General features: G+C 40.9%; 1 protein-coding gene across 2 annotated transcripts; it reads right to left on the reverse strand.

Annotated features, from left to right (window-relative positions):
• Window positions 1-450: 450 nt before the first annotated feature.
• Window positions 451-23,018, reverse strand: IL1A (interleukin 1 alpha). Of its 2 annotated transcripts, XM_082426906.1 has the most exons (7): window positions 16,408-23,018; window positions 15,714-15,768; window positions 14,691-14,739; window positions 13,147-13,369; window positions 10,577-10,750; window positions 8,443-8,564; window positions 451-6,277 (listed from the first exon to the last, which is right to left on the reverse strand). In XM_082426906.1, the coding sequence occupies exons 2-7, from the start codon at window positions 15,758-15,760 to the stop codon at window positions 6,080-6,082; spliced, it is 813 nt and encodes a 270-aa protein (XP_082283032.1). In that variant the 5' UTR covers window positions 15,761-15,768; window positions 16,408-23,018; the 3' UTR covers window positions 451-6,079. The 2 variants fall into 2 exon arrangements, with proteins under 2 accessions (XP_082283032.1, XP_082283033.1); XM_082426907.1 differs by lacking the exon at window positions 10,577-10,750.
• Window positions 23,019-23,249: the final 231 nt, after the last annotated feature.

Here is a 23,249-nt window from a genome sequence, read left to right on the forward strand (position 1 = left end):
TTCTGGGCTGTTGTGCTGTCACTTACGCTGAAGGCTGCGGGGATGAGCGATGCGGGAGCACCCGGGCCCCATAGACAACGCCTCCCCAGCCCCCTTAGATGCTAAGGTTCACATAAAAATAAGATAAAACCAAAATGATGAATTTGGCGGCTCCACATGAGTGTACATCTCCACTTGTTATGGGTCTCTGAAGCCAAAGGATCTTAGTGTTTAGTACTGCAGGGTGGCTCCTTTTATGTTTTTCACTGTGGTAAGATATACAAAACAAAGTTTACCATTTAAGCCATTTTTAAGTGTACAGTTCAGTGTCATTATGTACATTTACAATGCTGTACAATCATCACCACTGTAAAAAATCAATAAACAGGTACCTCAAATAGAGTAGGGAGATCAGAAGGGGGAGTTCTCATATTCTGCGACCACAGGGAGCCCAGTCATAAGAAGAAAGACTCCTCCTTCCTGTCAAGGACTTGCCAATGAAAAGCCAGGGACTCTTTGTTAATTACAGCTCTCCCAACTTCCGTTTCCCCCTCTGTAAAAGCATTTTCCTTCCCTTGACTTGCATGTGGCTCGTCATGGTTGCAGATCCCAAATTGCAATTCTCTGCTGATCCTGAATAAACCCATCTCTGCTGGGAAACTATCTGGCAGTCTATTTCAGGTCAACACCATTATCTGTCTCCTGAGCTTTCTCATCCTCCTAAACAGGAACTCTATACCCATTAAACACTAACTCCCTGTTGCCTTCTCCCCCCAGGCCCTGGCAACCACCATTCTACTTTCTGTCTATGATTTTGACTACTCTGGGAACCTCATTTAAGAGGAATCATACAGTATTTGTCTTTTTGTGACTGACTTATTTCACTTAGCATTAAGTCCTCAAGGTTCATCCATGTTGTAGCGTATGACAGAGTTTCCTTCCTTTCTAAGGCTGAATAATATTCCATTGTATGTATATACTACATTTTGTTCATGCATTCATCTGTCACAGACATTTGGGTTACTTCTATCTTTTGGCTATGGTGAATAATGTTGCTTTGAACATGAGTGTACAATTATCTGTTTGAGCCTCTGCTTTCAGTTCTTTGGGTATATAACTTGAAGTGGTATTATTGGATTATACAGTAACTCTATTTTTAATTTTTTGAGGAACCGCCATACTGTTTTCAGGATGGCTCCTTTTTGATGTGTATTTTTGATTAGACCTTATCAGCTAGGTGTATGCCTAACCAAGGAAGGGACAATGGGGGCAGGTCCAGTCCTCCTGGGTCCCTAGACATACCTCGTTCCTTTTATTTCTGTCCTAAAACTTTTTCTTTCAAAAATTTCCCCGTTTTGGCTATTCTGCAGTTTCATGAAGAGGTTTGGGAAATGCTTTTGGCACTCTGTGCGTTAGGGTTCCACTTCCCTAGGTGCCAGAGAGGTGGTGGATAGAGAGGTGGAGCTGTGTCTGGGCCCATTTTTGCCAGGTGTACTTCACCATTTGGGTGCTGAGCTGGGCATGAAGCCATTGGGGCAGCTCTCCTCTTTGTTTCCAGAGTGTTCAGGAGGGAGCCATGCTGGGGTTTCTGGATTTATATATTTTGACACATTAGTAGTATACAAATATGTTTAAAATAGGACAACTGATAATTATTTAAGTGAAAAACTTGGACTCTTTGTCTAGTGCCATGAATCCTTGCCTAATGGTTAAATCTAGTAGCTGGGCAAGAACATTTTTGGTTAATGAGTAAGAAAGTGGCTCATGTACAGTTTCAGAGAAGTGAAAGGAGTTCTCTTGGTCTTTATAGAATCTTAGTGATCAAATGGATTGCAGATTGAGAAGTCATCTTGTCCACCCGGTGCTAGAGTATTCTACAGATCCCATGTGTGCATTGCATCTTTGCAAGAATACTGCTTGGGTCAGGGAGCTCCTTCACCTGTCCTGTTTTTAGACAATGCTGATTATTATGAAAACTAAAGAAAAAAAAAAGAGCTCAAATAAGCCTCTTGCTCATTGGTCCTTGTTCTCTGGAGCAACATGGGCTGACTCTGCACCCTTTTCTAAATTCTTTGGATATTTGAAGAACTATTTTGTAGGACACAAAATACAGAAAAAAAGCTAAATAGGTTTAACAATTCTCAACTCATCTAGCAAAGTATCCATCTTGTGGCTTGAATGGCTTCCCATTGCTCTGAGGCTAAAGTCCTATAACTCCTGCAGGGCCTAGCCTTTGCCTACTTCTACAGCTTCAGCTCATACTACTCTCCCCTTGGTCACTGTAGTTCAGGCACTCTTGCAAAAATGTTTGTAACCTATTTTTTATACTCTATGATATACTATGTACAAAATGAAAACATGCTCACCAAATTACAGATGTCACAAAACTAAGAGGAAGAGTCAGTGTATTAAAACAAATCAGAATCTGGAACAATCTAGAAAGATCTGGGGCAAAATAAAGATTAAAATTGAATAGGGATATATTTAAAGTTTTGAATTTAGGATGAGAACCTATAGGTCTTTGTTGCCTACAAACCCTATATGAATCAACAATGTCACTTTCTTTCAAAAAGCTAATGTCACTTTCTAAAAACATCATGGTGTCTGAAATTGGAAGGACAAGGTCCCACTCTAAGCTGGGCTGGGCTGGCCATATCCTGAATAGTATACTCATTTCTGGGTAACAAGTTTTATGAGAGATATTGACAAGCCAACATTGGCCAAGACTCAAGAGGACAATTTTGACAAATGTATATGGTCATGAAACCACCACACAATCAAGGAATAGGTATAGATACACAAGCATATTTTACATCCAACACAGTACTTATTGTTATCCCAACTATTTCCATCATCCCCCAAAAGTTCAAGTGTAGGTATATGTAAGCATCAGAGGGATGATTTAATTGGGGGGAGGGTTAGGGAAATATCCTTTTCCTTTTCCTTCCATACCTTGGACTTGCAGGTGATGTGGCTCTACTCTCATCAATTTGGAGACTGATGTATAAGACCATATTAAAGAAATAGACTCCAACAAGTTCAGTGCTAGGATTGTTGAAGCTCATCATGGTGACCTTCTCACTGTTTAGGCAGCTGGGGAGTAGGGAGTAGAGGATATGCATAGCTGATCCTGTTAGAATAATATTTGAGGCCATTTCTAGAATGATTCAATATTTCACTATTAAAGACTGAGCAGCTATTATGCTTTTTAAGATTTCTTGAATTGGTATTGCTTGCTTAGTGTTTTGTATTTCTCTATTTCTTAAAATATTGATACCTAGTCTTACTCTAGCCAGACTTGGGGTACAGAAACCCTAGGAAAGTAATGGCAACTAGAAAGAACAGTGTGAAATAAACAAGAGAACAGGTTTTTTCCTTTTCTCTCTGTTTTTCTGCAGTGCTCTGTATCTGTGTCTGTGTCTGTATTCTGTGGTGCTCAAATAGGCTGAGTTTGGCTGTAAGTAATAGCAAACCAAATATAAATGATTTAAAATCACAATAATGGGACTTCCCTGGTGGTGCAGTGGTCAAGAATCCGGCTGCCAGTGCAGGGGACACGGGTTCGAGCCCTGGTCCAGGAAGATCCCACATGCCCTGGAGCAACTAAGCCTGTGCGCCACAACTACTGAAGCCCGCATGCCTAGAGCCTGTGCTCTGCAACAAGAGAAGTCACTGCAATGAGAAGCCCGCGCACCATAACGAAGAGTAGCCCCCGCTCGCCACAACTAGAGAAAGGCTGCGCGCAGCAACGAAGACCCGACGCAGCCAAAAATAAAAAAAATAAAATCGCAATAATGTTTCTTGTGGTCTTAAAGTCTGGCAGTAAGTAGATTCTTAGTGCAACAACGTCATCAGAGATGTTGATTCTTTTTCTCCTTCCATTCTGCCATCCTCAGCGTGTGGCTGTGTCTTCCCAAGCGCAAGCTGGTTAGCACAGTTCCAAGCTCTACATCCTCACAGAACATGTCTCATGCAGGAAGGAAGGAAGAAAAAAAAGACTTTCTTCTACATGGCTCTTTTATCAGAGTAGAAAATCTTTCCCAGAAATTGCCCCCGGCAGACATCTCATTAGACAGGACTAACTCAACGTGACTTAGTCATGGGAGGACAGAATGACCATGATTGGCTCAGACCAATTGGACTCATTCTTTGAGTCCAGTTGGTCTAAGCCAATTCAAGACATATTTCCTTCTGCATGAAGTCAGGGTTCTGTCAGTAAGGAAGATGGGGCGATGGTTATTGCGTGGACAACCAACAGTGTTCATCATATTCTTCTCTTCTCTCTCTGATGTCATTTTTAGGATTTTACCTACTAAAAACCTGCTGATGTCTTCCAAGTCTGTATCTAGTTCTAACTTCTCTTGAGTTCCAGACACATCATCATCTGCCCATTGTACATCTGCACCTGGGTGTCCTGCCAGTAGCTCAAACTACGTGTCTAAAATGGTACTCATTATATTTCATCCTAGAACTCCATATTTCCACCAAAAATACTGATTAGGACACCACTGCTCATCCACTCTCCAGTAGCAGGAAACTGAGAGTCATCTTGGACTACTCCTTCTCCACTACTTCCCACATCTAATTTCAAGTTCTCTTGATTTCAACTTTTTCCAACTCAACATACTTTGTATCTATGCTTTCCAAAAGGATCCATTAGTCCTTAATGTGGCTCTGAATGTGTGAGTTTGTATGGACATATGAACACATGTGTTGTGTGTAATATGAGCTTTAAACGAACCTGGAAATATTATCATTCTTATGCTTTTTATGCATACTGGCAAGCTAACAAAGGGGAGAGAAAAACCATAAAATCTTGGTATGGTTTTGTAACACTACTTATAGTTATTTACTTTTATTATCTGTTCCTAATTACCATGCTGTAAAATAATGATTAAGACAACACGTAATTATGTGCCAGATTTACTTTTTTCTAAATTATATTCAATTATGATTGATAATAATGTATCAGTTCACATTGTTGATGGTAATGTAACACTACGATTGGATCACAACTTTTAGAATCTAGAAGAAACGTTGCTTATGTTCCAGAAAATAAAGTTGAGATAACAGTTGTCCTGTGGTTGCCAAAGTTAGGTTCATCCCATTTTAGCTAGTAGGACTTGAGAGCAGGTGAAATTGAATGACACAAGAGTGACAAAGGCAGAGGAATGAAAGATTTTGGCCAATTATCAGTTCAAACGAACAAGGTAATTAATATAAATTTATTATCATAATTACAGAACTCCCAGGTACTAGAATACAGAGGGTCACAGCAATGGAAAAAGCACAACTTGGATCAAAGTGCCTTAGTACCTGAAACTCACTCAGCCTGGAAAACACTGTCTACTATTGTTGAAGATACACGGGCATACTCAGAGATTGCAAAGAATTGCCATAAATATAATAATATGTTACAATTATCTTAGAAATAATATTTATAAATATATAAGTATAATAAATAATAATTTAAAATAACATTGCATGCTTTGCCTTCTTCTTCAGGCTCAGCTTCAAGAAGTATTTTACTAAAACGAGCTCATGGATTGGCATAAAATACTGTTGAGGCAGGAAGGATATAGCCATCATTCCCTCCATTTTGAAGATGATCAAACTGAGGTCCCAGAAACTTACAGTATTTGATAAAGGGTCCATCAGCAACTTAAAAGCAGAAGCTAAGCAGTTGGAATGAAATCCTGTGCCCACGGCTTCTCATTCCAAATGCTATTGTGGGTATTTCTTACTATTCTTATGCCTTAGTTAACCCATCTGTAATATGGGTAGAGCCTTTTTGGTAGCCACGGTCAGTAGCCCTGGCCCTCCCAAGATTGTATAATAATACAATAATATAATATAATAATAATTAAAATGATTGGTAGTTTGCAAAGCATAGGGTGTTCTTTAAATAACAAGCAACATTATATGTTAGTGTTGGTTCTACTAGACTTTGTGTCCTCTCTTATAGAGAGAGTAAATATTCATTTAGAATTACAAAGGCTTAGCACATGCTCAGCAAGTGACTAAGAGTGCAGGATTTGACTCCTCCATGTGCATGGTACACACAGATTGTCAACACTTCACAGGTAAGTAGACTCCACAGTCAAGGCTGGTTTTCCGACATCTGAAAGTCAGTGATAGAGGGCGGGCCCCTTGCCAGGTGCACCAGTTTTTCTTGCTTTGTGGCCAAATACAACTTTGAATTGGCAACTGATTTGAAGTAGCACATAGTGCCATGCTCTTCCCAGAAGAAGAGGAGATTGGTCTCATCTTTGATGGTTTTGGGTATCTCAGGCATCTCCTAGGGTAAGGAAAACAAAGATCTGTTAGAGAACAGGAAGGTGCTAAAAAAAGAACTGATGCTCAATCCCTTGGCATTTGGTCTTCGTGAGAAACACAGCACTTTAGGACTATGACTAGGTAACATAATGATATAGGTTCTTCATTCATTTGTTCATTCAGAAAGCATTTATTACATGCCTGTTAGATGTATGGCCCCATCTATTCATAATAATTGATTTCCTCAGTTAACAGGAGAGAAATCCAATGTCATCATGAAGATCGCCAAAGACACTAGTGTCTCACTGTATCCTGACAGGTAGGGTGAAACATTCTTCTTGTCCTGCCTGAACATGGGAATAGAGCATTTTGCATCAGATATGAGCACTAGGGACGCTAAGACCTGGAAACCTTTTGACCTCTAAATGTGCAAAACATACTTTGGGAAAAAAATTTAGAATTTAGACATGTTTATCTCTGTATTTAAGTCAACAATTGAAGACTAAAGAAACCCAAATCTCTCTCTCTCTCTCACACACACATACACACACACACACAAAACTTCCCAGACATGTCAGAAGCTGAATCCTTTCAATACAATTTTTTGAAAATTGTGATCCCTTTAGACGACACTCCTCTTGTTCCTCTTGTGAGTATGAAAAAAATTTAACAGTAGTTTCATGGAAAAACAAAATTCAAGTTCTAACTTAAGATGCTTCTTCTCTATTCTTTTAATTGAAAAGAATTAAATACCCTTTTGAGGTTTCCTTGGGTTTTTCAATGTCAAAAAGGATTTTATTTCTCAAACCTATTTCTCTCCCAGTTTTCCCCTCTTCCTCCTGTTGGTTCTAGCTCCAAAATATAGCCAGATTCTGTCTCCGTCTTTCCGCCTGTCTCACAACTCCCACCCCCTGCCCACCCCGACTGTTACTACCACATCTTAATCGGATTTTCTCTATTGCCTCCTTTCTGATCTATTCTCTGAGTTAGAAAATATAAGTAAAGTCAGGATACTTCCCTGTTTGAAGTCCTTTCCTCTATTTGTCTTTCCTTTTTTTCAGGGTGTCCCAGCTCCTTGGGTGTCCCTTCTAATCTTTGAAGCTGGCCTTGTAAAGCTCTAGGGCTGGGTGCACTCAGATCCTTCTGTTTGGAATGCCCCCCCCCCCTTGATGGCATGCTCCCTCCTATCAGCAGCTCTCATCTCTAGGGAGCTCTGTCTAAAAAGCATGCTCTCACTTTCTCTATCTCAGCACCCTGTTCATTGGCTTTACAGCATCTTGCACTTTTTGATGGTTGTTTGGCTCATCTATTGTCCATGCCCTTCAGAAGAGTGAGTTCTATAAGGCTTTGGCTCACCACCGTCTACTGAGCTGTTGACACTGCTCGAAAAATAGAAGGCTCTCAATAAACAACGTTTGTTGAATGAATTCACGAACGAAGCTACTGCCCTACTCTCTAGACATCACTTTCATCTGACTTGATGCAGGAAGAGAGACACATGCATCCGCATAAATCCTAGTTAGGGTGGGAGCAGGGGTTGGATTACACATTTACTGAATAAGGGTCACCTACTAATCAGTGGAGAAAACATTTGGCTCTAGTGGGCATGTGTGTGTGTCTGTATGTTTGGAGGGGAATGTGGTAGTAGAGATGAGGCTGGGATGAGAGAGAAAACTGGCACCAATGAAGAGAGAGAGCCACTGCAGTCAAAAGGCCAGGGTTTGAGCCTTGGCTCCCAGCTTTTGCTTCGTACCCACTGGCAGGTGATTAATCCTCTATGATCTCAGTGGCTTATTTGACACTCTTGGAGGCAGGCCCCCTTGTCCTAAAGCCTACTGTCACGTAGGTCAGATAGTAGATGTCAGTAAAGCTCAAAGAGGGATGGAATAAACAGATGTCCAGGGATGGGAGGTGAATAGGACCAGGCAGGGAAAAGAGAAAGAAGAAAAAGGCAGTTTACCTTTTATGTAATTTTGCCACCTCCATCTTGCTCTCTCACAGATCCTGCCTAGAACTGCCTCTGAATGTAGTGGGTAAGAAGTAGGATGGGAAAGCAGGTGGGCAGGTAGGACTGTGGTAGGAAGAAAAGAGGACTGTGCCATCCTGCTAGGGGTGTCTGCCTCTCGGGATCATCTACAAATGCATGGGTTGTAAATGAAGGTAAATTGGAGACTGAGAACAACTGACCTTTAGCAATACGGGTTCGTCTTCGTTTTGAGCACACACAAACAGTAGAGTTTTTGAGATTCTTAGAGTCACAGGACATTGAAGATCCTCTTCTGGTATATAAGCACACATGTCAAATTTCACTGGCAAAGAGAAAAGCCAAAAAAAAAAAAAAGTAAATCCATTGTATTTGTGTAAAATCAAGTGTTTATGAAGATGCTGTGTGTGGGCTTCCCTGGTGGTGCAGTGGTTGGGAATCCGCCTGCCAATGCAGGGGACACGGGTTCGAGCCCTGGTCCAGGAGGATCCCACATGCCACAGAGCAACTCAGTCTGTGCATCACGACTACTGAGCCTGTGCTCTAGAGCCCGCGAGCCACAACTACTGAGCTCACGTGCTGCAACTACTGAAGCCCGCGTGCCTAGAGCCCGTGCTCCGCAACAAGAGAAGCCACCGCAATGAGAAGCCCGTGCACCGCAACAAAGAGTAGCCCCCACTTGCCGCAAATAGAGAAAGCTCACACATAGCAACGAAGACCCAATGCAGCCAAAAATAAATAAATAAGAAATAAATTTATATATATATAAAAAAAGATGCTCTGTGTGTGTGTGTGTGTGCAGTTATGTCCCCAACTACGGTGTAAGTACCTGAAGGTCAGGAATGGAATTTATACATCTTTGTATCCTTCACGATGTCTGCCTTATTCACTAAGCAGGTAAATACTTGGTTAATGGCTTTAGAATTGTCTATGTTGAATGAATGCTTGAAGGCTGCATATTTATTGAATCTCTTATAATTATATTAGTGGGATAAGACCCTGGAATTTGTGAAGTCATGAGTAAAATGGAGGGGTTTAGAAGCTGATACACTCATATGTTGCTAAGGATAGTGAAAAGTAGTTCAGTTTTCCTTAGAGAACAATGCTTAATAAGAGCTGTAAAATTATTTATGCCTAGAAATCCAGCATCTGGGATACATTCCAAAGAAATAAGCTCATAGAGAAAGAAATAATTTAAACAAAGACATTTGCAACTGAATTATTTAGAGCAAACCCAAGGCACCAGCATAGCAGCATGATCGAATATTCTAGTGCCATTAAAAATGGCAAATACAAATACTCTGTCAATATGTGGGAAAACTGTGTGAAATAATATTAAGTAGGAAAGTAGAACACAAAATAATTTGTAAATGTCTTAGAGTGGAAAACATGTTAGCTGAAATATATCCAATCAGAAAGAGCCCTGCTTGTTTATCACAAAGTAGCCTCTTTGGATCTCTGAAGATAATTTTGTTTACTGATGACATGTCCTTAAGCTAAAATATGTACACCGTGGAAATTGGATCGTTGTGACAAAATTTCTTGCATCCTAAATTTCATTCTTCAGAACATATTTGCAGCTTATTGGCTACTTTGTCTCACAATTACGTTATCAGAGATAATGATTCTTGGGCTTCCCTGGTGGCGCAGCGGTTAAGAATCCGCCTGCCAATGCAGGGGACGCGGGTTCGAGCCCTGGTCCAGGAAGATCCCACATGCTGCGAAGCGACTAAGCCCGTGTGCCACAACTACTGAGCTCACATGCTGCAACTACTAGAGCCCGTGCTCCGCAACAAGAGAAGCCACAACAATGAGAAGCCCGAGCACCACAAGGAAAAGTAGCCCCCCGCTCATCGCAACTAGAGAAAGCCCGTGTGCAGCAATGAAGACCCAACACAGCGGGGGGGGGGGGGAAGTAAATAAAAGATAATGATTCTTCCTAGTTTGGTGTTATTTGGAAGTTTGATCAACAGGCTCCTCATTGGCTTCTGAGTACATTTGCATAAGTCACTGACTATTTCTGAGGCTCCGTTTATTTACCTTTAAAATCAAGGATAAGACTATCTCAGAGAACCAAAGGAGATAGTATCTCAGAAAGCTTTATACTGCACTTAGAGCTTTCATAGCTGAGACACCTCTCTCTTGTTAAAGCTTACAGATTTGGCTGAAGTTCCTGTCCTTGCCCAGAATTTTTACGGGGTGTGATGTGCTTCATCCTATTCTAGATAAATCGTGCAAAGCCAGGAATCTAGAGAGGTTTATTCGTTAAAAGCAGAAAGCTTAAAAGAAATATAGAAATTAAAAGGGTGGGGGAAGATGACAGAATTGTCCATTTACCTGCCTCATCCGGATTATTTAATGCAGCAGCCATGAGGTATTGACCCGACGAATCTTGAACTATACTTTGATGGAGGGCGTCATTCAGAATGCATTGTTGTTTGATGACCCCCATAAAGTTGTATTTCATGTTGCTCTGGAAGCTGTAATGTGCTGATCTGGGCTTGATGATTTCTAAAACCGTTATCACGAGCTCAGATTAATGTCCAAGTACAAACATAGATGATATAAGTGCTCTAATACAAGCTATTGAAGGGACATGAAGAATATCCCAGTCTAGGTGAGGAAACTGAGAGAGAAGTGAAATCACCCTGTCAGCAGAATTGGTTCTAGGATTATCCCTGTGGTTACTGATTTGTTTCTTTTTAAACTTCGATTCTTCAGGCAATAGTTTTTTTTTTTTAAGAGATTACTTGTACAACTTTTTTGGTTGTTTGGAGGTTTGTAAGTAACCAGGAAGACTCCTTGTATTCTCCACCTATATTTTCAAATGAATGAACTCTGAGAAAAAAATGAATCCACTAGGAATTTTATATGTCACTGAGGTGGAGGTCTAAATGTTTGCCACCATTCTTTTTTTTTTTTTTTTTTTAACATCTTTATTGGAGTATAATTGCTTTACAATGGTGTGTTAGTTTCGGCTTTATAACAAAGTGAATCAGCTATACATATACATATATCCCCATATCTCCTCCCTCTTGCATCTCTCTCCCACCCTCCCTATCCCACCGCTCTAGGTGGTCACAAAGCACTGAGCTGATCTCCCTGTGCTATGCGGCTGCTTCCCACTAGCTATCTATTTTACATTTGGTAGTGTATATATGTCCATGCCACTCTCTCGCTTCGTCCCAGCTTACCCTTCCCCCTCCCCATGTCCTCAAGTCCATTCTCTACATCTGCATCTTTATTCCTGTCCTGTCCCTAGGTTCTTCAGAACAATTTTTTTTTTTTTAAGATTCCACATATACGTGTTAGCATATGGTATTTGTTTTTCTCTTTCTGACTTACTTCACTCTGTATGACAGACTCTAGGTCCAACCACCTCATTACAAATAACTCAATTTCGTTTCTTTTTATGGCTGAGTAATATTCCGTTGTATACATGTGCCACATCTTCTTTATCCATTCATCTGTCGATGGACACTTAGGTTGCTTCCATGTCCTGGCTATTGTAAATAGAGCTGCAGTGAACATTGTGGTACATGACTGTTTTTGAATTATGGTCTTCTCAGGGTATATGCCCAGTAGTGGGATTGCTGGGTCATATGGTAGTTCTATTTGTAGTTTTTTAAGGAACCTCCATACTGTTCTCCATAGTCTGCCACGTTTCTCTTTATTTTTTGAAAACATTTTTTTTAATTTTGTTTTTTCTATCTACCACCTTTCTGAACAGGGGTATGTGTCAATAGCTTCAGGAATCCTCATGGCTCTGAATAATTCTACTTCCAGGAATTTTTTATTCTAAGGAAATAAATGATAGAAATGAAGATTTACTGATATGGCTATTCATTGTCACATTACTTATAATGGTAAAAAACTGGAGCTCTAAAATGTCTTTTATTTATTGACAAATGAAAAAAGTTGGATAGTAAATTGTATGTAATTGACCTGATAATGTTTAACGTGTATATTCCTGTGTGTGTATGCACATACAAAAGACTTTAAGGAAAGTAACATAGTGCTGGCAGTGGTAAACTCTGAGGGGTAGTATGAGTGGTTTTAATTTTCATTCTTGTATTTTCTTGTATTTTCCAGTTTTCTGGGTGAACATGTGTTAATGTTTAGCTGTTACTTTAAAAGTATTAGGTTTATATTTCATGTGGAGGCTTGTATAGTGAAGGCATGGGAGAAAAATCATGACTTCTATGGTCAGATAGAACTGATTTGGTTTAACACTTTACTACTTACACACTGTGAGATTTTGGGCAGGTCACTATCTCACTGAGCTTAGTTCCCTCATATATAAAACAAGAATGCAGGATTGTTGTGAAGGTTAGAGATAATGCAGCCATTAATAAGTTAGTAGTGTTGGTAGTATTAACAAAATAGTAGTAGTAATAATACTAATAATAACAATAATAGCTAACATTTTTAAGGTATTTTCTATGTGCCAGGCATTATTTCAGTCCAGAAGCTTGCAAGTATCGACTCATTTAATCTTCACAACAGTTAGGGGCTCTGATTATCTCCATTTTACAGTAGAGGAAACTGAAGTACAGAAAGGTTAAGTAACTTGCCCAAGGAGACATATTTAGTATGTGGAGGAGCATAACTTCCACAGTGGAAGTCACCCACTGACAGTATATAACTGCTTTCTGTCGAAAGGCTAAAAGTCACATGACCTTAAGAATATGGCCGCGAAGTGAGTCTGTGAGCAGGTATGCTAAACTCAAGCCACTGCTGACCTCTTCCCGCTGGAGAAGGATAAAAACTAATTTTCCTTTCTTATAGTTACCAGACGAATGGTTGGTTGCCCTCTTGTTACTCAAGGTTTTATTTTCCCCTGTACTCTGCTGTCCCCATTTGCTTAAAAATAGAAAACAAAGATATTATCGCACTTGACCCCTTACCTTCTTCTGTATCATTGGTAATGTCTTTCAGGTCATCATCGGTGATGAACTGATTTAAACTCAACCGTCTCTTCTTCAGAATCTTCCCGTTGGCTGCCACCTTCGCCACATTTTCCTTGAAGGTAAGCTTGGATGTCTTAGAGGTTTCAGAGGTATTCAGAGATATAAATTTATCCATGCAGTCCTGATGAAGTGGTTCATAGCTTGCATCATAGAAGGACTTCTGTGAGGAAGCAAAATGGAAACTGAGAGGCTGCCCATGGCCATAGAATGAGACTCCTTTATAATAGGAGTTTTATGCACCAGACTTAGAGAGAAGGATGTCCATTTTGGTCTTAGGTAACCCATGTTTCATTAGTCTTTCCCTCCTTCCCCCTTTCCTTTTCCTCTGCCTCCTTCCTCTTTACCCACTTCCTCCCATCCCTCCTTTCAGGATTTCCCTGAAAAGATGTGATCTCTGGGAAGGTCTTTGTCATCCAACCACAGACTCAAAAATGAGATCTTGTTATACTTAGTGAAGTAAGTCAGAGAAAGACAAATACTATATGATATCACTTATATGTGGAGTGTAAAAAATAATACAAATGAACCTATATACAAAACAGAAACAGACTCACAGATGTAGAAAACAAACTTATGGTTACCAAAGGGGAGAGGTAAGGGGGGAGGGACAAATTAGGGATATGGGATTAATAGATACAAACTACTATACATAAAATAGATAAGCAACAAGGATTTACTGTATAGCACAGGAAATTATATTCAGTATCTTGTAATAACCTATAATGGAAAATAATCAGAAAAAAAAAACTGTATCACTATGCTCTCCTCCTGAAACTAACACAGTATTGTAAATCAACTATACTTCAGTAAAAAAAAATGACGTGTTGTCATGAAACAGGTCTACAAGTGATCTTAGTGAGTGGTAGTCTTCTAGTCAGTTCCCCCTCAGGAGGTTAAACATCTACTTGATAATGCTCAAATATTTTAGAAATACTCCTCTAGGTATAGCTTTTAGAACCAGTACCGAAGACACACAAAGCAGTATCTATTTGTGGTCTCCTAGCAAAATAACACAGTATGTGAATGGCTGCAGATTTTTTACTTTCAACTGGTCTGCTTCCTCCACCTCAGCTTCATGGGCTATTACACTTAGAGGGCTATCTCTATTCTCTGGAGCTGGTGTTAGAGAAGGTGTCAACAACACGTCACTTAAGGAGACAGACCCCTGGTGAAGTGGCCCAAAGGGGCTGTCCCAGGATAGTATAACCAACATTCTGATTGAAAGCTGACCCAGGAGACCCCATTCTTGGAGTTTCAGGTTAGTTCTTGCTCTGTTCTGGGAAAATCTGGTGACCATGAACGATGCCATCAACTGTTAGTGCAAAGAGGCAGTTGGTCTCACTTATAATGAAGAAATGCATGTCTCTGGACTTCTAGGGAAGGTAAAACAAAAGCATCTAAGATTCAAGCAGTTGTTATACTAGTAGAGAAAATACTGCGTAAACACAGCAATCTCGTAAGAATTACAGTCATTTGCTTACCTGATTCAGAGACAGATGGTCAATTTCGGAACTGTATTCTTCATTTGCACTGTTAAACAAGAGGATGAGAATTTAATTCTGTTTGTTATATCACTACAGTCACTGGGCAACATATTTTAATAACCATATTAGCTTTGGGTAACACACACACACACGGCCATTACTGTCATCTTTGAAAATTAAGGACCTCTGTGCATACACACTCATACAGTAATTTGTACCTGATAATTTGGAATTAGTAATCATAGGGCCAGGCCTTGAACTCTACCTGTGCTCTATCTATAAAAACGAGGCGTGGCTAACCAATTGAAGAGTTGTAATTGAATTTCGGGGAAAAATTTTAAGCTCCTCAAGAGAGAAGAAATACCTTTGAAGCACCTCATTTAAATTTGAACCAAATAGGTTATAGGTTACACTTTGCTTTCATGTATTTACTAAAACAGATTTAATAATTTATACTTTGCAAAATATCCAGGCAACATTTCCATAGTCTAGTTTGTGGTTAGTGTATCTTAATAGGTAATGGGAATACCATGTTGGTTTAAAGTGTTCTATAATTTTAACTTTTTATTCATTATCTTTCTCCTATGTCTGAATGAGATTGACTGTGTATGTTTCATATGCTCAAATTGCTGTGAAGCCATTTCCTATTCCAGACTGAGATCAAGAAGTTTTCCTGAGAAAAGTTTCTCTTTCTGACAATCCATTAAAACTCCTTACTGTATCAGGGCATGTGAACCAGACTGAAGCTGTGTCTAAGTAGATGTTGAAAACCACTAGGACTCAGCAGCCCTTAAAAGTGATCTTTCTAAAAAATGGCTGCCTCCCTGTCAATTTCACCTCAGTTTACATGCTGGATGTTGTTTCCCTGGGTCTTCACTGAACCTGTCCTGACTTCAGAGGTAGGACACACCTTTACAGCCTCTGTGGGTCTGGCCCCATGCTGGTTACAGTAATCCCAGCTGGATTCTAATGTGCCTTGAACCCCTCATTAAATCACAAGAAACAGAATCTCTTTCCTACCTGTAACAGTTCTTCAGGTCTTCAAAGAGGTCAGGGACTTTGGCCATCTTCACTTCTGCAACAGAGAACACCAGTAGCTGTCAGCCCTGCCAGCCTCTGAACCGGATGCCAGCAAGGAGAACCACCTCCCCTTTTGTTTCTTGAGACATTTAATGAATGACTTAGCTCACACTCAGCATTCTTCTTTTCACTCCCTTGAATTACCTGCATATGTATTTGCCTCCTCTGCTACACAGTAAACTTCTTTTAGAAACTTGGTAACCCTTATGTGTCCAACCCAATGCACTGCACATGGTAGGCATTCAATGAAAGTTTGAATAAGTAAAAAGCAAGAAACAAAAAACCCCAACCAGGATGAGATATTTACCTTACACAGATGCAAGAGAGAGACAGAGTTAGAAATTCCCAGTTTTCTCCTAATAGTTTTTGGTTGTAGAGATTCCCTCCAAGGAAAGCCTTGGCTGCACCCTCCAATGCCCTCATATGAAACCAGTTCCTCTGTCCCCCAATTTCCCACCAGTAGAGAGAATCATTTTCTGAAATCTGACTGTGATTCTAACTCACACACCAAACCAGAGAGGGATGGGAGAGGAAGGAAGAGGCTTTAGCTTCAGAGAAGGCAGTTTGAGAGATCACAGCCAAGGAGAAAAACAAAAAAATATTTTAAGAGCCAAAGATGTGCTAAGGACGATACCTTTGCTGACTCGAGCGAGCGACAGTGAAATGACTTGCTCTCTTTCCGTGTGGTGACTATAGCCCCAGTCAGCCTTCTTCGTCTTTTGTCTGCTCTGGAGTGGGTGTGGCCATGATTGCACCACTGGAAATTCACAGGGAAAAACTCTGCTTTGTATTTTTTTAAGTTCATTCAACCTTATAGTGGCCAAAATAATGACAAATAATATACTTGATCATAGTGTTTGCAGAGATTCCAGGAGTTTCTGACTTGGTTCATTTATTTATTGCTTTGCTCTAAACAATTATAAACATGTAGTCTTAGAAAAAGGGAAGAAGAAGAGGAAACTTAAGTTTCTAAAAGTATTTGGTGGGGGATGGAGGGAGAACTCCTAAAAGCAGAATTGTAGATGGTTAGAGTTGGAGGGGCGCTTAGGAGTCGTAGTTTGTGTTTTGGCTTAATTTGTTTATTGAACCCCAGGGCTGAGTATGAATTGATGGAATACTTGGCAGCCCCCTGGCAGCTAAGGGGTGGCTCTTGAGGAAAGACGATCCATCTTTTCTGAAGAGGGAGGTCTGCTTGAGTACAATCACTCATACATCATACATACAGGCATACATCACTCTGAGCATGGGGTGACAACCTCCCGGTTAGGGCAGGGTAGAGGAGAGAAAAATGATAGTCAATCACAGAAGTCAATCCTTTTACTCCTCTGAATACTGTCAATCCATTTCGGACAGAAGTGACAGAGCTTTAGGAGAAAACTCTGTTCCTGGCCATGTTTGGCTTCTACCAGAGCCCAAAGAGAAGAATGGTCTTCTCTAGGGTTAACCCAAGATGCGTGAGGATAGCTGCAGACTCAGGGAGGTATGGACAAGGCTGGAAGCCAGTGGCTGGATTCAAGAATGGAGATTGGGGGACTTCGCTGGTGGTCCGTTGGTTAAGACTCCACGCTTCCACTGCAGGGGCCTGGATTCCATCCTTGGTCGGGGAACTAAGAAACTGCATGCTGCGTGGCAGGGTCAAAAAAAATAAAAAATAAAAAAAGAATGGAGATTGAGAAAGGAAGGGACTCAGGGACTCTTATACACGACGCTGATTCAGTGTTGCCTGCCTGTTGTCATCAAAGACTTTTTCAGTATCCTGAGGCTGGCCCAGTTCAGGTGGCAGAACACCAGACTCTTAGCAGATAAATGTTTCAGGTTTCCTGGTTGGCGTTTAAGCCATATAATTTTAAATAAAGGAAATGGATGGGAAAAGAGGGTAGAGGAGGAATATAAAAAGTAAAGAGAGGAAGGCAAGACACCGCAATGCAACATGATACTAAAAAGCAGAAAAGCTCAGAAGGACGAGGAGTAAAGCGGTTTGGTGTGAGTTGAGTCAAGTACGCTGTGTGGGCCTTGTTTAATGTAAATCATGAGGTTGGTTAGGTGATCATTAAGGTCTGTCCTAGGTGCAAAATCTCTGCTTCTGATTCTATTGTCCAGTCCAGTTCCTCCTGGTCACAGATCTGGTGTTATAATAGTTATAAATAAGAGTCACAGGAATAATTGGCATCCTGGATGCAGGCAATGTAAATGTAGGACCAGATTGGGATGAGCTTGGGTGTCTCAGGATAGATCCTTTTGTGAAGGGTGATGGCAGCTGATTCTCTACGTCTGTGCTTCTCTTTCAGGCGACACAGAAATATTAACACTCGTTACCCCCTCTGCCTCCTACGGATCTTGTGAGGACTATTACTAAGAAACAATTGCAAAGCACATAGTGAATGTGGGCTGCTATGGAGACGCAATTAAACAAAAATAATAACAGCACTAATGATGGCTTCTGTCACTTGGGACCCTGTATAGTCATCATTGTAATGCCTTAGTTCACTGAAGAAAATATAGTTCTTATGAAAATAATGACTTGAAACTTCAACACGGAGGACATTTTCAGGTGAAGGCCTCCACTGAAACCCAGAGTGGGTTCAGTTTCTGGGAGGAATACATACCACCTCTTTGGTAATCCAGGAAAATACCGTTGGTTCCACCATCAGTGGCAACACCCATCCTGGCCGATGTCACATCTCTGTCATAGAAAATTCCTCAAATGTGGTTGTTGAATTTCTCAAGGAGGGTCTGAACTTTTTTTCTAGCCAGTCAACTCAGGTTGAGTCCCACCTAACTTTTTCCTGCACATGACCTTTTTGGAAACTGGTTTTTAAAGGAAGAACAAACATGTGGGTGAGGTTTAGAGAGTGAGAAGTCCTTGCTTTGTTTTGGGGAATGTGCTTTTCTGTGAGTGTGAACAAAGTTTGACTTGCAAGTAATTCTCAGCAGCAGACCACCTCTTTCTAGGGAACAGAGAGAAGAACATACTAGAGCCCCAAGGGTGTTTGCGGGTTGTCCTGCGACTGGGAATTTGGGTGGTTTCCTGTATCCACTTCTTGACTCTGAGGAGGCCTCAAAAATCCTTCTTTAGTCATTTTTATCTAAATCATTCAGAAAAAAGTTATTGTGCCCTTATTCTGTGCCAGGGGTTTTGCTGGGCATCAGTATTTTTCTTTCATGATTCACAAAATTATACAGGTATTGGGGCTTCCCTGGTGGCGCAGGGGTTAAGAATCCGCCTGCCAATGCAGGGGACACAGGTTCGAGCCCTGGTCCGGGAAGATCCCACGTGCCGCGGAGCAACTAAGCCCGTGTGCCAAAACTACTGAGCCCACGAGCCACAACTACTGAGCCCGCATGCCTAGAGTCCGTGCTCTGCAACAAGAGAAGCCACTGCAAATGAGAAGCCCGCGCACCGCAACGAAGAGTAGCCCCCGCTCGCCACAACTAGAGAAAGCCTGCGTGCAGCAACGAAGACCCAATGCAGCCAAAAATAAATAAAATTAAATCTTAAAAGAAAAAATTATATAGGTATGCGGGATGAGAGGATGTAGTATTTTGGTAGGTGACTGGATACGCTTTATGAGCTTGGAGGCTGTGGGTCTAACAGTCACGGTGGTGCTTTTCATTTGAAAACTGCTTTACATAGTTCACAAAGACTCTCACCCGCACTGTCTCACTGGCTCCTCACTTTACCTACGAGGGACCGTGATTACCATGCCCTTTCACAGCTGAGGGCCCTTGAAGATGTTAAGTGACTAACCTACGGTCACAAAACTGGCAGAGCCAGCACTTGAACTCAGGTTTCTGATTCCAAGTCCAAGCTTCTCTTTCCACTGCATATAGATGCTGCAGTCTCTTATCACCACCAACGCCAAGTGACAGGGCTGAAACTGATTGTCCTTAAAGGTCTTTCCTGCCTCAAACAGCCTATCATTCAGTGATTCTAAGGTTCTCTGTAAAAAAGAAAAAAAAAGATAAAAAAAAGAACTGGTTTGAAATAGCTTTCCTCTCTTCTTCTCCAATGAAATCTCACTTTTTTCTTTGGAAATACAGGAAAGGGGTGAAGGCGATCAGCGTAATCAAGTACATGATCGTGGTGGAGTCTGAATGGGGACTTTGGTAATGCGCTTGTCATTGTATCACGAAGACAGGAATCATCTGTAAACATCTTGGGAACCAACATTAAAATCATTGCATGTAGTTGGATGTGACAGGGTGACAGAGTGCTTGATTGAAGAGAGAAACACAGCTCTGTGTGAATTTTCAGGGAATGCAATGATTTCTTTTTAGATGGTGGAAACCCTCTTCAGAGGAATAAAGTGTGCGTAAACCATCACATGCAGAGATTTTTTGTCTCAACTCATGCCCTATTTAGTTATAATCTGCTTTTAAATTCCATGACAGTTAGTGGGAAAGAGGAAAGGATCTAACAGGTAACCTAGTCTTTGAGGTTCCAGGTGTTATAAAACATTATCTCCTTTAATACTATAATCAAATCTGCAAGGTCGGTATTCTTATCACATTTATAGAAGAGGAAGTCTAGGTCCAGGGAGATGGAGCAATCTGTCTAAGATTGCAAAGTTACCAAGTTGCCGAAATGGAATTCAGATTCTAGAGCCGAGGCTCAATCAACCACGAGGGATTCTCTTTTTTGTAGTGTGTGACCTCTTCCTTTCCTTTGCTCTTGTTAATTTCTAATTTCTTCTGCTTTGTCTCGTTAGTCTATCGAAGGACCTAGAATGATATGTTGGAGAAGGATGCACCTCAGACACTGTCTAGATTAAACACTTCATAAAAGAGGAAGTAGGCTCAGAGAGGGGGAGTGTCGATGTCCCAAGGTCACATGGAGAGTTCATGATGAGAGTGGGAACGAAAAATGAAAACTCGCTGTTTCTTGATTTCTAGTTCAAAATATCCCACTATCTAGTGACACTGACTCTTCAGTAAAGAAAGGTAAGGGACTTCCCTGGTGGAGCAGTGGATAAGAATCCGCCTGCCAATGCAGGGGACACAGATTCGAGCTCTGGCTCGGGAGGATCCCACATGCAGCGGAGCAACTAAGCCAGTGCGCCACAACTACTGAGCCTGCGCTCTAGAGCCCGCGAGCCACAACTACTGAAGCCCGCGCGCCTAGAGCCCGTGCTCCGCAACAGAAGCCACTGCAATGAGAAGCCCGTGCACCGCAACGAAGAGTAGCCCCTGCTCGCTGCAACTAGGGAAAGCCCGTGCGCAGCAATGAAGAGTCAACACAGCCAAAAATAAAAATAAATAAATAAATAAATAAATAAAATTAATTAATTAAAAAAAAAAGAAAGGTAAGGTGAAGTTATAATCTCTCTATGGCTCCTCATTAGTAAGTAAAAAAGGAATTAAAAAAATGAAACCCCATTCAGTGAGCAAAACCAGCTGTGGTTTCTGCTCTCCTGGAAGCTGACAGCAAAAGTGTTATCAGTAATCCCCTATATGAGTAGATATGTACAAACTGAGTTAAAAGTGTTGGGAGGGCATTGAACAGAGGAGCTAGTCTGAGATCGGGAGTGGGTAGTTCAATGCGAAGGGAAGAGGGAACATTCCAGGCAGAGAAAAAGTCATGGGGGTCAAATGATGAAAAGAAAGCAGGGCATTGAGACTGGAGCCCAGAGTTGAGGGGCGGTTAAGAAGGTGGTGAGATGAGGGTGGGAAGGGAGGCAAGAGCCAGCCGGGCAGCGCCTTGTGTTGACCCCACTAAGGTCTTTACCCATTTAATTTTGGGTAAACTTTGGGCAAGTGCTCTGGGAACTCGGAGAGCATAGGGATGGCTGTGGCTTGGAGCAGATGGAGAAATTCAAGTTGACAGGATCAGGGAGGGGCAGTTTCATGGTCAGCCAGCAAATCCCCATTTAGCTGTGATCCCCTTTCTTCCCCTAAGCTTGTTTGTTCCCTAATGTATGTGCTTTTATTGTTTCTAAATTCTCTTTCTTCTCTTGAGATGGTGGTAAATAGGGCTGTGCCCCCTCTTTGCCTTCTCCATTGGCTCTGTGTCCTTTTTTCTCACTTTCACAGACACACTTTAAAAATTGTAGTTCATCAGAAAGCTTCCTGTGTGGTACAGTCATGTCTATGCCTCTCTCTCATTTTCTTCTTGATGGCTAATTTTGACTGTCTAATTAGAAGTGTATTCTTAAGGGATTTCCTTTTCTTTTGAGTCATTTTCCTTATGGGAGTCATAGTTGTCTCTGGCCTGAACTTGTTTCTCAATTAAAAAAAAAACTTGTATTACTTTTTTGGATTCTAAAACATGTTGATTAAATATTGCTAGGGAAATACAAAAAAAAAAAAAAAAAAAAAAGAGAGAGAAGAAGAAAATAAAACCCCCAAACAATTGAATAACTATTCAAAAAAAGTATTCACTATTATTATTTCCGTGTATTTCCTTTCAGTCTTTTTTTTTCAAGGCATGTATACATTTGTTTTGATACAGATGAGATACTCCAAGCATTTCAATATTTGCCTTCCTGAAATCTAAGGAACATATATTTGGTAGACCATGCTAATCGAATATCCATCTACTCATTTGTGGGATTACTTGATAAATGTCTATCTTCATTTCCTGATCTCCCTTGCAGTTAGATTAGGGACACACGGTTTGTCTGGCCAATGCCCTGTGAGCAGGAAGTCAGGCGTGGTATGTTACACCTCTAGGCTGATGCAATCGAGGGTCAGTATGTGCCTCTGTCATTGCCAACTTCCCCTGATGCAGCAACTTCAGAGGTCATGTGTTCCTGAGGGTGTGGTTACAAATGCATGAGGTGTGGCTGTAAATGTATGAGACTAGAACAACCTGAATTAGTGTTAAGTTACTGAGATTTCAGGGCTTATTTGTTACTCTGGTACAGCCTAACCTATTCTGACTACTACTATGGAAGACTGTTCTTCCTTTATCACAAACTCCAAAGTGACATGCATTTTTTTCTCAAAATTCCTCTTTCACATAATCGATTTCTTCTTGGACAGAAGTGTGTCTAGATTAGCATTCTTCTGGCCACATTCTTTACCCTCTGGGAGATGAATTTTCCACTAAGGTCAATCAAGAACGTAATCAGATGTTTTCATTTCAGCCAAGTTCCGATTCCAGATATAAAGATCAATTAACCGTGAAAACAAAATAGCCAATAATAAAGTTGAAGTAACAGCCCAGAATCAAAGCACATAATAATTCCATTAAAGCTCTAACGTTTAGATGGTACTTTATAATTTTTCAAAGCATTTTTTATAAACAAAATATGAGCATTTAATATGATGTGAGACTGACTTATGCATGCAAACGGTCAATTGCAAAGGTCCCATGCCCAGTGCATGATTCTCTCCTCCCTCCCTTTGTTATGAACTCCTGGCTGCTGGAGAGGATGGGCCCCTGATTAGAGCAATTGTGGCCCAGGCAGGGTGTGGAGTGGCAGGTGTGGCAAACAGTGTGGTGGGAGAGGCAAGAGAGTTGGATCTGACTCTGAC

The sequence above is a fragment of the Balaenoptera physalus genome (genome assembly GCF_965194825.1).
Source record: "Balaenoptera physalus genome assembly, chromosome: 15".
In the NCBI taxonomy this organism is placed as follows: Eukaryota; Metazoa; Chordata; class Mammalia; order Artiodactyla; family Balaenopteridae; genus Balaenoptera; species Balaenoptera physalus.

Coding starts and splice junctions, on each gene's coding strand:
- IL1A (XM_082426906.1), bottom strand. CDS start 15,760: ATGGCCAAAGTCCCTGACCTCTTTGAAGACCTGAAGAACTGTTACAG. Junction 14,740..15,713: donor GACCTGAAGAACTGTTACAG/GTAGGAAAGAGA, acceptor CTTGTTTAACAG/TGCAAATGAAGAATACAGTT. Junction 13,370..14,690: donor ACCATCTGTCTCTGAATCAG/GTAAGCAAATGA, acceptor GCTTCCTCACAG/AAGTCCTTCTATGATGCAAG.